The sequence below is a fragment of the Hyla sarda genome, chromosome 6 (assembly GCF_029499605.1).
Source record: "Hyla sarda isolate aHylSar1 chromosome 6, aHylSar1.hap1, whole genome shotgun sequence".
In the NCBI taxonomy this organism is placed as follows: Eukaryota; Metazoa; Chordata; class Amphibia; order Anura; family Hylidae; genus Hyla; species Hyla sarda.
The window spans coordinates 209,296,242-209,310,327 of record NC_079194.1 but is presented as its reverse complement, the minus strand read 5'-3'; the positions used below and the strand labels follow the sequence as shown (position 1 = coordinate 209,310,327).

The 14,086-nt window shown below is 42.5% G+C and overlaps 1 protein-coding gene across 9 annotated transcripts in view; it reads right to left on the bottom strand.

The window, feature by feature from the left end:
• Positions 1-195: 195 nt before the first annotated feature.
• Positions 196-14,086, bottom strand: part of ADCY7 (adenylate cyclase 7) — a 243,687-nt gene continuing 229,796 nt past the window's right edge. For all 9 annotated transcript variants that reach the window (XM_056526352.1, XM_056526348.1, XM_056526347.1 and 6 more), the window contains 7 exons: positions 13,755-13,842; positions 12,383-12,541; positions 11,088-11,234; positions 10,899-11,006; positions 6,077-6,191; positions 4,654-4,778; positions 196-1,629 (listed from right to left, as the gene is read on the bottom strand). In XM_056526352.1, the coding sequence (XP_056382327.1) occupies positions 1,483-1,629; positions 4,654-4,778; positions 6,077-6,191; positions 10,899-11,006; positions 11,088-11,234; positions 12,383-12,541; positions 13,755-13,842 (889 nt within the window). In that variant the 3' untranslated portion in view covers positions 196-1,482. The remainder of the gene's footprint in view (positions 1,630-4,653; positions 4,779-6,076; positions 6,192-10,898; positions 11,007-11,087; positions 11,235-12,382; positions 12,542-13,754; positions 13,843-14,086) is intronic.

Below are 14,086 nucleotides of genomic sequence, written 5' to 3'. Positions count from 1 at the left end.
TATTAGAGATGAGTGAAGTTACAGAGATTCGATTCGTCACGAACTTCTCAGTTTGGCAGTTGCTGACTTTATCCTGCATAAATTAGATCAGATTTCAGGTGCTCCGGTGGGCTGGAAAAGGTGGATACAGTCCTAGGAAAGAGTCTCCAGCCCACCGGAGCACCTGAAGGCTGAACTCATTTATGCAGGATAAAGTCAACAACTGCTGAACCGAGAAGTTTGTGACGAATCAACTCACTGTAACTTTGCTCATCTCTATTTCTATGTCCCTTTTATAGCTATTTTCATATGCTCTGAGCCTGCATGTTTAATACTATTTTCTTACACAAAAAACATTGTCAAATAAGATGTAAAATACAACTAAAGCTTTTAAAACAACTTAATAAATTGTCAACATATATATATTTTTGTAGCTAGGGCTGATGGTGAACATTACTGCCTTGTTCCATCTGGCTGCAATGGTCTCTGGTGCCTTTTAATTTGGTGAAAATTTAATTTTGTTTTTCACTTTTCTTGGTCGTCTTTGTATAACGTCAGAGCGCACAGAGGTACCGTACAGACCCATAGCAAGTGATGGACACTGTATTATAGGTCTATAGTAGGGCAGTGTGCATAAGGCCTAACTGTATAAAACTGGAACTGAAGTCAATAGAATCTAGTGCCTATAGCAGATGCTAAAATCAGTGAAGTTTATATTATATTAAAAAAAAAAAAAAATTCCTCGTGCAAACTTCCTCTCAGCTTTGTTCCTTTGCCCTACAGCCAATCCTAAACCTGGGAATTAGCATATTACAACTTAATAGGTTAAAAAACAATGGACTTCTACTCCTGTAGAGCTTTGAAGATACACTGCAGTGCGAGAAATTAAGTGTGGGGGATTGAATGGGTGGAGCCGTCTGATGGGACCCCCTGCGATCTCCTGGCCTGCGCCCTGGCTCTCCTGGAGGGGGGCATGTCGACCTCTGCTTACAACCCCCTGACGCCATGTTTTCATTACCTGACAACGAAATCTAGTCATCTGCTTCTAGAGTGCCTGAAAATGATGTAGGGTTACTACTTTGTTTTCTTGTTGCTGTCTCGGTAAAGAAGGTTCACATTTGGCAAGCTAGGCACACTGATATGTAATGCAGCTGTTTAAACCCTTATGTCATTACTTTTTGTGCTTCCTATTTCCAAAAATAAGAATTACAGTCTGTAAGAATAACATAGGAAAGAATTTGTAAAATACAAGGTTCCACAAAGTAACATACTTGAGGTCTGAACTACCATTTCACCTGGCATACCCAACATCCACATATGGGTAGGAAATACTGAATTGTCATGTAGAATTTTCCTGATCTTTCCTGAAGCAGGATCTCAGAACTGTTAACAGTTCAGTAAAGAGCAACTCTTTACTTAGCAAAGTCTTCATAGAAAACTAGGCAGCATGTAAAATGTTTCTCCATCCTTTTTAAATCTGTAAGGAAATAATCAGGCTTGAAGTCAGTTTATGCCAATGCTTTGGGATTTGGCCATGTCTGTACAAACAAAGTACGTGCGGAGTTCTCCCTTCCCCTTAACGTTGATCAGTCCTCGACACTCACAAGAATATCCCAGTCCTTCCAAAATACGGCATGTTTCTTCTGTCACCTGAGGAGAATTTATATGAATATACCAGTGGTACCAAACACTTAGAGGCACTGTCATTGTGAAAACTTTTTATATTTTCTAGTACTACTGATAAATGTATATTTTAAAAAAGTAATCTTATTAAAAATAAAATAAAAAATAAATTCAATTTGACAAAAAAATGAAAATAGCTGCCACTAGGGGGGTCGTCTGTCTTTATGCAGACAGACTACTACTATTTTGCAGCATACTGGATACCGGCCGTAAAGTATGTTGGTATCCAGTATAGGAGATCACCATTGCACCATTACAGCTGATCCTAAACTACAACTCCCATGATGGGAGTTGTAGTTTTGCAACAACTGGGAGTAAAATATTTGTAAAACTCTGTTTTAGAGCTGTGTATTCTCCAGCTGTGTGCCTCCAGCTCTTGCAAAACTACAAAGGATGTGTGGACATGCTGGGAGTTGCAGTTTTGCAACAGCTAAAGGCAACACTGCTCTAACACAATGCTTTATAAACACTTCAGCTCCAGCTGTTGCAAAACTACAACTTCCAGCATGCTTGAAAAGCCAAAGCTTTCTGAATGACAAAGAAGCTGATCAGACATTCAGGAGTCTGTGAAAGCTGAGTGACACACATAGTGACAGTTATGTTGATTAGCATCCAGCTTTACTAGGGACAGATAGAAAATGTATTCATAAAAAACTACTGTGCAGTGATTTGCAGACTGTCAGGCTGCTCCCAGACTCAGAGCAGATGAGTCATCACAGTGAGGGAGAGAGATGGACAAGCCCCCTCAGAAGGAAAGAACAAAAAGCAAGTGAGCTACATATATAGGCTATTTGTAAGGGATATATAGGTCCTAGATACATAACATTTACATGATCAGGATTAAGTACTGAGTAACCCTTTATTTTTTTTGCACTGACAGGTACACTTTAAAAAGCCACTGCCATTTAAACAAACTTTGCATAGATTTATAGTACAAGCAAATAAATATGTATAGAACTTTGTACTATATCTTATTAAAAAAAATGCTTCTTTCTCCTGTTTTCAAATGTTTCCTCTCAACTCCACCCCCCCCCCCCCCCTTCTTCTCTCATATCTTTTTCAAAAATCAGCTTAGCTTTGTCCTTTTATCTGCAAGTTAAGAAATACAGCAAGTTTATGGAGGGGGAAAGAAGGGAGCTCTGCTGACCAGCATTGGGAGAAATACAAATTAGAGATGAAACCTGCAGAGCAGTAATCTACTAAATAATACCATATGCAAGTTTTAAAATGGGCTTATACTTAAAAAAAAAAAAAAAATAGACACCTGAAATGACAGGTATGCTTTAACTACAGCAACGTATAAACAAATTTTCAGGTATTTTACATTGTTCTCTCTCCTGTCTCTGAGCTGACAGCAACCACTGGTGAAGGTGTGGGAAAAAAATTATCAGAAAAGGTCCAATGAGGTATCTAATGGGACATATAAAGAAAATTGGCATTTATAATTGCTTTCATGACAGTTTTTGGCATAAAATCAAAAAATTTTACACAAAGCTCAGTTGTACAAAAATCTGCAACTTGTCATCCCCCTTAAAGGAAAACGGTCATCCCATTCACCCACACTAAACCCAATACACCGGGTTATAGTGCGGGTGAACAGGAGACCGATGCAGGGTATAATGACTAATAAGGACTAATATACATATCTGCAGTTCAGCACCTGGTCCCTCTGAAGATCCTTTTATCTGCTCTGAATTGCGCACTGGAGGCGGGCCGCTGGCTGGATTTGAGTGCTTGTGCCTACTGAGCACTCATGTGACCAGTGACCATGAATATTCAAATCCAGCCAGTGGGCCTTCCTACAGCGTGCGCAACTCAGTGCAGATAGAAGCTGATCTTCAGAGGGACGGGGCGCCGGACTGCAGGTATGTATATGAGTCAGAGACTCCGCATCAGTCTCCTGTTCACCTGCACTATAACCCGGTGTATACCCCCTTCCAAATTAAAAGCCATATTGTCATAGATCGGTGCTCATTCACAAAGCCTTGAGACAGCTCAAGTGCCAGATGGGAAGGACTGCACAAACAAACAATAACTGGATTGTTCCTGTCGCCATGTTCGGCATCTAGCCATCGGCTGCACATCCCATATTACACTAGGAGATGGCCAACGATTTTGTAAATGACCACCCAGACAACAGACGAGCACATGCTTGTTTTTCAGCTGATCTTTGGCCCTATTACAGAGGGTGATGTTGGCCTCTTTGGCCAATAATCGACCAACGTAGGGCCCTAATCAGTTGAAGGAAATATAATAAAGAGAATTAGGCTGTGTTTCTTAAAATGTACTAAAGCATTGCAGGATTTCCCCAATTATGCCCATACCAACTAGCTCTAAAATCTGAGCTGTGATTGGTTAAGATATGAAAGCTGAGCTTTGGTTGCTATGGGCAAAACCTGATAGTTTTAGTTTCAGACAGATAGATAAATGTAGGCCACTGTATGTTTCAATAAGTTCCTATTATTTCCCCCCCCCCCCCTTTTTTTTCATAAAATCCCTGTGACTTCACAAAAGGAGGGATAGAAATCAAATCACAGGATTCTGAACTGTTTATTTGTAATGTTGAGAGCTTTTCTGCTTAGATCTTTACACTTATTTTCACGCATAGTATTTCAGTCAGTATTTTTGGCCAAAACAAAGAAAAAGTTGCAAGTCTGTCCCACTCCCAGTTTTGGGTAAAAGTACTAACCAAAATATTACATGTGTTCCCAGCTCCAGAAAATTTTTGGGTTATGTAGCCCATCTACTTGTGAGCAGATAATGTGCAGCTGCCCACTTTGCCTCAAAAGGCCTCCATTACGTATATATCAGGCGTCCGGCTGCTTTTCCATCATTTTATATTGTGGTGTCCCATTCCTTTTTGAGGTAACTTCAGGAATAAAAGGTCCTCTGAAAAGGGGTTCTAGACTTTCAGATACTGATGGTGTAAACATTTGTTATACCAATAGGATTTCATTTTAGTTTTTTTTAAACAAGATAAAAATAAATTACCTGGATTTTTCCAAGTTCACCTGTGGTCTCCATCCTGCTTGCCACATTGACAGTATTCCCCCAAATGTCATATTGTGGTTTTCTAGCTCCAATTACTCCAGCAATGACAGGTCCATGGTTTATCCCTAAAAGAGTATATAATCCATTATTATTATAGGTGTCGCTGCATGGCAAACAATGGAAACATTGATGCTGCTAATTTCAAAGTGAATACTAAAGCAAAACTACATGACCCAACCATGGGGGGGGGGACAAATGTATATATTGCTGGGCATGAAGAAAAAATTACAAACAAGTCATACTTAACTACCCCAGTCCCCCATAGATTCCATTCCACACATTTCTGGTCCCCTGCTGCTCATCGTTTCTGACTGCTTCAGAGTCAGGGAGTTGGAGCAGGACCTGCCTGCTCAGCCAGTCACTGGCCTAGACAGGACAGGGCTACAATAACAGTAAAAGTAACAATTTATGGAATGTAGAGTGAAAACATGGCATAAGGAGGACTTGTGGTCTCTACTGACCTCTGTGTTTTGGTAAATACTTCCCCATGAAATAATAATGGAGAAATTCCTCTTATGTAAAATTGTCAACTGGGTGTGTCCTCAAACAATCTGCTAATGTAGTCATACATTTCTAGTAAAACTAACAGCTGAATGGCACAACACACAAATGAAGAAAATTTCCCAAAACTGTAATTTGATGGAGAATGCGTGTGTGTGTGTATATATGTGTGTAAATATATATATATATATATATATATATATATATATATATATATATTTATATTATTATTATTATAATATTTTTTTTTATTTTTTTTAAACAGACTGGCCAGGGGTGCCAACAGATCCTCTTTGAAGGAATAAACCCATCTGGGACATTTATGGCATATCCACAGAATATGACAAATATCCAGATATGCCTTAAATGTCCCCTAGATGCAGGTCCCCCTCTGGGACCCGCCAATGTCTTCAGATCAAGGGCTCCCTGATTTTTGTATAGAAGTGATTTACAAATCTGTTTAACTTTCTGGCACCAGTTGATTTAAAAAAATGTCCAAGATGAGTATATCCTTTAAAGGGGTACTTCAGGGAACTAAAACGTATCCCCTAGCCACAGGGGACGGGATAAGTGTCTGTTTGCAGGGGTTCAACCACTCACAATCACCTGTACGGGGCCCTTCTACTCTCAGCATGCTATAGTCCCCACCTTTCGAGACAAGCGTAAGTGACAGCCTGCTAAGCCAATCTCCAGCTAAGATGAAGGTCCTGTCTCAGCAGGTGACTGTGAATAGGGTATAAGTTTTAGTTTCCCAAAGTACCCCTTAAAGTTTATTACTATTCTGCATCTTCAGTCTTGTTACTCCCATCAATACAGATTCTTGTTTACGGTTTCTTTATAGACTAAGCATTCAACAACTCACCTACACGCAGGCTAAAGTTGTTGAAGGAATGTCTATTGATTCCATCCAGCTTTTGCATAAGCGCCATGGCATATTCAACAGTAATTCCTATTTGAGCATTCTGTTTCTCCCGATCCTACAAGAAACATCAGTCAACAGATTATAGGATAACTATACATAATATTAATATAACTTAAAACTAACTTGAACTGAATATCCATCTTTTTTTTTTTTACTGTAATTTTTATTAAGGAGTTTAAATGTTTATACAATAACGGAAATGCAAATGACTACAAAATGCAAGATAACACAGGATTCGAGAATCCGAGTATAAACAATTGAGATATAATATCCAATATCAGACCAAGGGAAAAGAAAAAGGCATAACAATGGCTAAGAAAGTGTACATAGGCATACACAAGAAACTCATGACAAAAGAAAAGAACAACACAACATAAAATAGGGCTGCAGCTAACGATTATTTTAATAATCGATTAGTTGTCGATTATTTTATCGATTAATCGGAAAAAAGTAAAAATGAAAAAAAAAAGGGGTTCAGCTGATTCTACTTGAAAAATTATGTACACTGGCCATATTAAAAGTTTCTAGCATGTGATGTGACCAAACAGCAGCAATTTTATAATTTTTGTTTTTTAACGTTTACACCGGTTGCTGTCATTATTAATGATCCTGTAAAGGCCCTCCTTTAGACCGCAGCCCCCACCCTTGTAGACAGCAGGGCCCTCTTTTAGACAGCAGGGCCTCATTTAGACCGCAGGGCCCTCCTTTAGACCGCAGGGCCCCCCTTTAGACTGCAGCCCCCCACCCTTGTAGACAGCAGGGCGCTCCTTTAGACAGCAGGGCCCTCCTTTAGACCGCAGCCACCACCCTTGTAGACAGCAGGGCCCTCCTTTAGACCGCAGCCCCCACCCTTGTAGACAGCAGGGCCCCCCTTTAGACCGCAGGCCCCACCCTTGTAGACAGCAGGGCCCTCCTTTAGACAGCAGGGCCCTCCTTTAGACCGCAGCCACCACCCTTGTAGACAGCAGGGCCCTCCTTTAGACCGCAGCCCCCACCCTTGTAGACAGCAGGGCCCCCCCTTTAGACCGCAGGGCCCCCCTTTAGACCGCAGCCCCCACCCTTGTAGACCGCAGCCCCCACCCTTGTAGACAGCAGGGCCCTCCTTTAGACCGCAGGGCCCTCCTTCAGACCGCAGGGCCCTCCTTTAGACCGCAGGGCCCCCCTTTAGACCGCAGCCCCCACCCTTGTAGACAGCAGGGCCCTCCTTTAGACAGCAGGGCCCTCCTTTAGACCGCAGCCCCCACCCTTGTAGACAGCAGGGCCCTCCTTTAGACAGCAGGGCCTCCTTTAGACCGCAGGGCCCTCCTTTAGACCACAGCCCCCACCCTTGTAGACAGCAGGGCCCACCTTTAGACTGCAGCCCCCACCCTTGTAGACAGCTCACCTGCAGCTGTCCTCTGTCGGGGGCTGCCGCTCCGCTGCACAGTTCTCCCGTCCGCATCACGTTGTGCTATGGAGGACCATATGACACACACGTCACTCTGCTTCCTCCGTAACGTTACGCCGGGTGCAGGGGAGGAGGTGGAGTGACGTGTATGTCACATGGTCCTCCATAACACAACGTGATGCGGACGGGAGAACGGGGCAGCGGAGCGGCAGCACCAGCTGTAGGTGAGCTGTCTACAAGGGTGGGGGCTGCGGTCTAAAGGGGGGCCCTGCTGCCGCCGCCGCCCGACATGTCACTACTGCTGTCTTGCTCCTAGCGCGTTCGGAAATCTCACCTCACACTGGCGGTGCGCTGATTGCACTAGGAGCAGGGCAACGGCGGAGACATGTCAGCTTCATTAATTCATTCACTGACGGCAGACAACAAAGCGGGCGATTATTCGATTACGGATTCATCGACAACAAATCCTGTTATCGATTTTAATCGATTACATCGATTAATCGTTGCAGCCCTAACATAAAACAGACCCACACTGGAAAACAAAGAGATGAAGGGGAGGGAAGGACAGTACTAAAACAAGGGGGGCTTCTCAAGGAGGTTGACGGTCAGTAAAGCGATCCCATGGATCCCAAACAGATAGAAATAACAGTACAGTATTATTAAGCGAGGCAGTCAACAACTCCAGGGATCGAATCTTTCGTACACGGGCTATTAAATCACTCTCCGATGGGAAAGGCGTTCGCTTCCAGTATTTAGCAATCAACGTTTTGGCAGCCAAAACAATATGCAGATACTATTTCAACGGCTTCTTGGACAAGGCATTGTGAGAAAGATGCAGGAGATACACTAGAGGATCCAGGGGAACAGAAACCTCCAGAACTGAGCTGAATAACCAGGCCACCACCCCCCCAAAATTCCCCTCTGAGCGGGCAGGACTAGAAGATATGAAATGTTGACCCAATTCCCACCCCACAACGCCAGCATTGTTGAGGGATGGAAGAGTTTAATCTGTTGAGGAGTTCAAAAGTGTGATACCAACCCATAACCATCTTTGAACTGGGTTTTCTTATAAGCTGTACAGATCGAGGCCTTAGAGGCCCTTTCCAAAATTACCCTCCATTGAGGAACAGTAATACAGATATTCAAAACCTCCTTCCAGTGGCTCATATAGCAATGGTTGGGTGCAGCCCCTCCCAAGGGAGAGTTGAGAATAGAGTAGATAGCCGAAAGAAGGCCTTTCATTTGTGGTCCCAGACGGCACAACTGTTCAAAGCTCATGGGCAAAGAGACCACCGGGGAGCTCAAGGAAGATTACATATAATGACTAAGTTGGAGGCAATGAAACCGCTCAGAGGAGGGAAGACCATTACGAAACGTCAGCTGGTCAAACGGTAGGAGGGGGCGTGAACGGAAGTGCACAACATCAGCCCAACAAAAAAGCCCTCTAGAACCCCATTCCCGCACCATGCCAGAGGTTAAGCCCGTCGAGAAACTAGGATGGTAAAGAAATGACCTCATAGGGGAAGCCAAGGAGACCAATTTAAACTTACCCGAACAGTAATTCCAAACGTACCTAGAGAAAGCTATCGGACCAAGAAGAGGGCCTAGAGAGGGAGATGAAAGAGGGAGGGTCCAAAGGAGAGAGTTAGGATGAATAGAGGCTAGCCAAAACTTCTCCAGCTCCATCCATCTGCTGTAGGCGTGATATGAGGACCATGCCGCCAGATGGCGCAAATGGGCGGCCCAATAATACTTGGTTATGTCCGGGATGGCCAGACCTCCTATGGAGCGTTTAGCCATCATTACTGACATCGGGAGGCGATGTCTCTTGGCATCCCAAATAAAACGAAAGATAGCGGGCTGAAAGGAGCGAAGAGCAGCAAGGAGGACCTGAACAGGATGAGTCTCGAAAAATACAGCAGTTTAGGGAGGATTGTCATCTTAACAGCAGCTTTACGCCCAAATAACGAAATATATTGGGGCCACCATTTCTCCAAAAGACCCCGAAGTTCCTGAAGCAGAGAAGGGAAGTTGGCAGTGTAGAGGGAAGCATAGGAAGAATTCAGGAAAACCCCAAGATATTTGAGCTTTAGGGAGACCACCTAAATGAAAAATTAGCCTGGAGAAGGGAGGACAGAGGAGGCAGGAGATTCAGAGGCATAGCCTCAATCTTGGAGAAGTTTACTTTATAACCCGAGACAGTCCCATAGGAATGCAGGATCCGATAGAGGGCAGGGAGAGAAAGGAGAGGACGAGTAAGAGTCAGAAGAACGTCATCCACAAACAGACAAATCTTATAGACCATATCATGTAGACTGACCCCCGAGATGTCGGGAACACCCTGGATCAAGGCAGCCAGTGGCTCAATACAGTGCGCAAAGATCAGGGGTGACAGCGGACACCCCTGCCTAGTTCCATTAAACGGGAAAACTCGGAGAAGTAACATGAGGAAGTTAAATAGAGGCAGTGGGAGAAGAATAGAGGCCCTGCAAGGCTGTTAGAAAAGGCCCCGAGATCCCAAATTTCTGGAGGGTAGCAAAAAGAAACAGCCAACTCAGCCTGTTAGAGGCCTTTTCGGCATTAAGGCTATGGATCAGCACCTGCTCTGAGCGCCGATTAATTAAGTCCCACCACCCGTCAGATCCACCACCCATCTAGTGTTATCCCACAAAGGCGAGCCGCCAGAACTTTAATAAACAACTTCAGGTCGGAGTTTAGAAGGGCAATGGGTCTGTAGCTGGCACAATCATGGGGGACTTTACCAGGTTTATGGATAAGAGTCACTAGCGAATGAAGAAAGGACTGCGGAATCCCCTCCCCCCCCCCCTAAAAAGGAATAATATCCATCATTTAAAACTATACAAATGTTTAGACATACATTTTAAACATAACATCCGAGCTGCCTGCAACAGCCACTTGAGGAAACATTTTAAATGTGTTATCCATAAAAAGAAACAGCACTACACCTGTCCTTAGATTGTGTGTGGTATTACACTTTGGCTCCATTAATTTTTATGGAACTAAGCTGCAATACCACAAACAACAGGAGTTCATCTGTATTGTTTTGTTTTTTAGAATAAACTAGCTCGGTTTTTCTATTTATTTAATGTACAAAAGTATGCTGTAAGTACTTGAGCTTCCTCTAGTGGTGGCTACAGATAAGAAGTTTTTTTATTTAAATTAACATTTCTTAATTTCTTGCTGCATTTGGCACCAAATCCATCTCTAGTGTAATCTCAAAATGGCTGTCCACTGATAGTCCCCATCCAACCTGACTGAGATCGAGGTCGATGATATCCACAGCACAACATCCACAAATGCAACAGCACAATATGTGAAAACATAAAACCCTGTTTTAGTAAAGCTGTAACATACCTGATTATTTTCTTGGCCAGGGGTTACAGTTAGACCTGTTGCTGCCATGTAAGTACTTCCAATTGTCTTAATTTTCTCCACACCACTGAATTTTGGTTTCATTAAAAGCTGGGAGAAAAACATGAAACCAATTATAAATTATTTAAATTAATTGATGTACATTTGTGGAAAAAACTAAACATAAAATACCTCATCAAAATCAGCTATAATCTCATTTAAAAGACGCAGACACTCCAGTCCTTCCTTATTGACATCACACTCTGTATAGAAGACCTTAAACTCTGGCACTGAGGCGAACATCACACAGACGCAGTCATATGACTGGTGGTACAGGTCCTGGTGGGAAAGGATGCAAACGTGAGCAGAGTTATGGTTAAAGACAACCGTTTATTTCACATCTATACTTTATAAAGTATTTTTCCTTTTGAGGCAAGACAAAACCCTTAGTGTGAAAAATCACTTCAAATACACAATGATAAATTTCTCCCTGTTTTGTTGGTTGTACGTCATGTGTACCTGTACCTAAAATGGCACAGGATTGTTCCTATTATTGTAATGAGAAATACTTTAAAGGGGTACTCCGCCCCAAGACATCTTATCCTCTATCCAAAGGATAGGAGATAAGATGTCTGATCGCAGGGGGTCCCGCCGCTGCAATCTCTACTGCAGCACCCACTTGTCACCAGCTGCAAGGAGCGAAGATCGCTCCGTGTCTGATGACTCACAATACAGGGGACGGAGTATCGTGACGTCACAGACCCACCCCCTTGTGACATCACACCCCACCCCCTCAATGCAAGTCTATGGGAGGGGGCGTGGTGGCCGTCACACCCCATTCCATAGACTTGCATTGAGGGGGCGAGGCGTCACGATACTCTGTCCCCTGTATTGTGAGTCATCAGGCACGGAGCAATCTTCGCTCCTGCAGCTGGTGACAAGTGGGTGCTGCAGTAGAGATTGCAGCGGTGGGACCCCCCGCGATCAGACATCATATCCCCTATCTTTTGGATAGGGGATAAAATGTCTAGGGGCGGAGAACCCTTTTAATAAAAATTACAGTTTAAATAAAATAGCTTAGATCTAAATAAGTTTCAAAGTGTGGTCTGTGGTCTGGAGTGAGGAAATTTTTAGCTTGTCGCATTTGATACATCAGCTACCACTGCAAAAGTGAAAACACATTTGACTTCTGGCTAGGGAGTTTTGATAAAATAACTCAAGCAGGGTGAAAGCGAAAGTCACAACATTTTTGCGTAAATCACCATTTGAGCAAACATTTGTGACAAATGTGCACCAAAAAAAAAGTAATCCCTTAAAGTATAGAACTAGAAGTAAAGCTGAATAATAGTGTACCTTACACCCAGGGGGCACATTTACTGGTAACCAGTTATGGTAAAACATTAATATAACTAATATGCAACAAAATGAAAACTGATTTTCAAAAATGTTACTTGTTGTCTCTAACATCTTTCCTCTGAAGTCTTTACCTCATTCATTTTGTTGTCAACAATAAAATATGCAGCAACATGTGCTGGGAGTACATTTTCTAGAAGAAGCCGATTCAGATTCTCCATCGTTTCAATCTCCTCATCCTCCTTCCTGAATTTCTTCTTCCACAAGCAATCTAGCCTGGAGTAATATTCAACCTACAAATAGAGGCAAGAAATCTCACTAGTAAAGACTTGACTGTAGAAGTATGCATATATGTTATTTTCCTAGAGTAATACCAGTTCACCCCTTTCATGAGTCTACAGTATTTTTGGGGTCAAAGGGGTATTCCAGCCTATAACACTTATTTCCTATCCAGTGGTAAGACCTCCTGCAATCAGACTCTGATCCACAATACACAGAAGAAGTGTTCTGGACAGGAATACCTTTTAAAGGATCACAGGATTTTTTTTGTTTTGTAGACGTAAAAAAAAATTTTTTAAGTTATTAAAAAAGTTCTGTGCTCAAATTCCAAAAGGGAAATTAGAAACAAAACACATTTTCATAGTTTTTGTCACCTGCTGAAAGTGGGTAAAAGGAATCACATTATGAGAGCCTATAAAGATGGAACCTTCATTTTGCTTGTCCATGTAGTAAAAATGCAAAAATAAATTATATTCACATCGGCTCAACAGAGAAAGAGGTGAAGCAAAGCCTTAAAGGAGTTATCCAGGAAAAAAACTTTTTTTTATATATCAACTGGCTCCAGAAAGTTAAACAGATTTGTAAATGACTTCTATTAAAAAATCTTAATCCTTTCATTACTTATGAGCTTCTGAAGTTAAGGTTGTTCTTTTCTGTCTAAGTGCTCTCTGATGACACGTGTCTTGGGAACCGCCCAGTTTAGAAGCAAATCCCCATAGCAAACCTCTTCTAAACTGGGCGGTTCCCGAGACACGTGTCATCAGAGAGCGCTTAGACAGAAAAGAACAACCTTAACTTCAGAAGCTCATAAGTACTGAAAGGATTAAGATTTTTTAATAGAAGTAATTTACAAATCTGTTTAACTTTCTGGAGCCAGTTGATACATCAAAAAAAGTTTTTTCCTGACAGCGTGGGGCACTCAGAGGCGACTGCCGCCGGCAGACAGCATGGGTCGCTCAGAGGCCACTGCCGCCGGCAGTCGCCTCTGAGTTCCCCACGCTGTCTTGAAGTCCCTACCGGAGGAGCAGCCCGAGATGGGAGCCGAATGACCAGGTCTTATGCGGTGAGTGCAGGACGCCTGTCCTTTTCTTCAGTTTATCTAAAAATGAGTGCACCTACACTGACTTTGATACACCTCTCCCAATCTTTTTAATGGGTGAGACAACAGATTTAGACCATCACAGTATGTGACCTCACAGAATTTTAATAACATTTTAATTTTCTTACCTGCCTTGACAGCAAGACTAGTGTAAAGTAGAATAAAGCAAGGTAAAAGCAGGACATCCTCTGTAAGTCTTTCAGAATCCCTGATGTACTGAAGATGCAATGTAAAAGAAGAATATGTTACATTCGGTGGAGAAAAATATGATACAGGAAATTAAATATAATGAGCTTCAGACCTCTGGAAATAGTAATAGAAGCATACTTTACGTTGAATGGCAGCCAAGTATGCTTCCTTTAGGAGATGCTACAATATTTCTAATACAATAAAGCAGGCGGTGCAGGTGGAACACAGAATCTGATACTATGATAGAAATAGAGCTTTCATCCCTAGATAA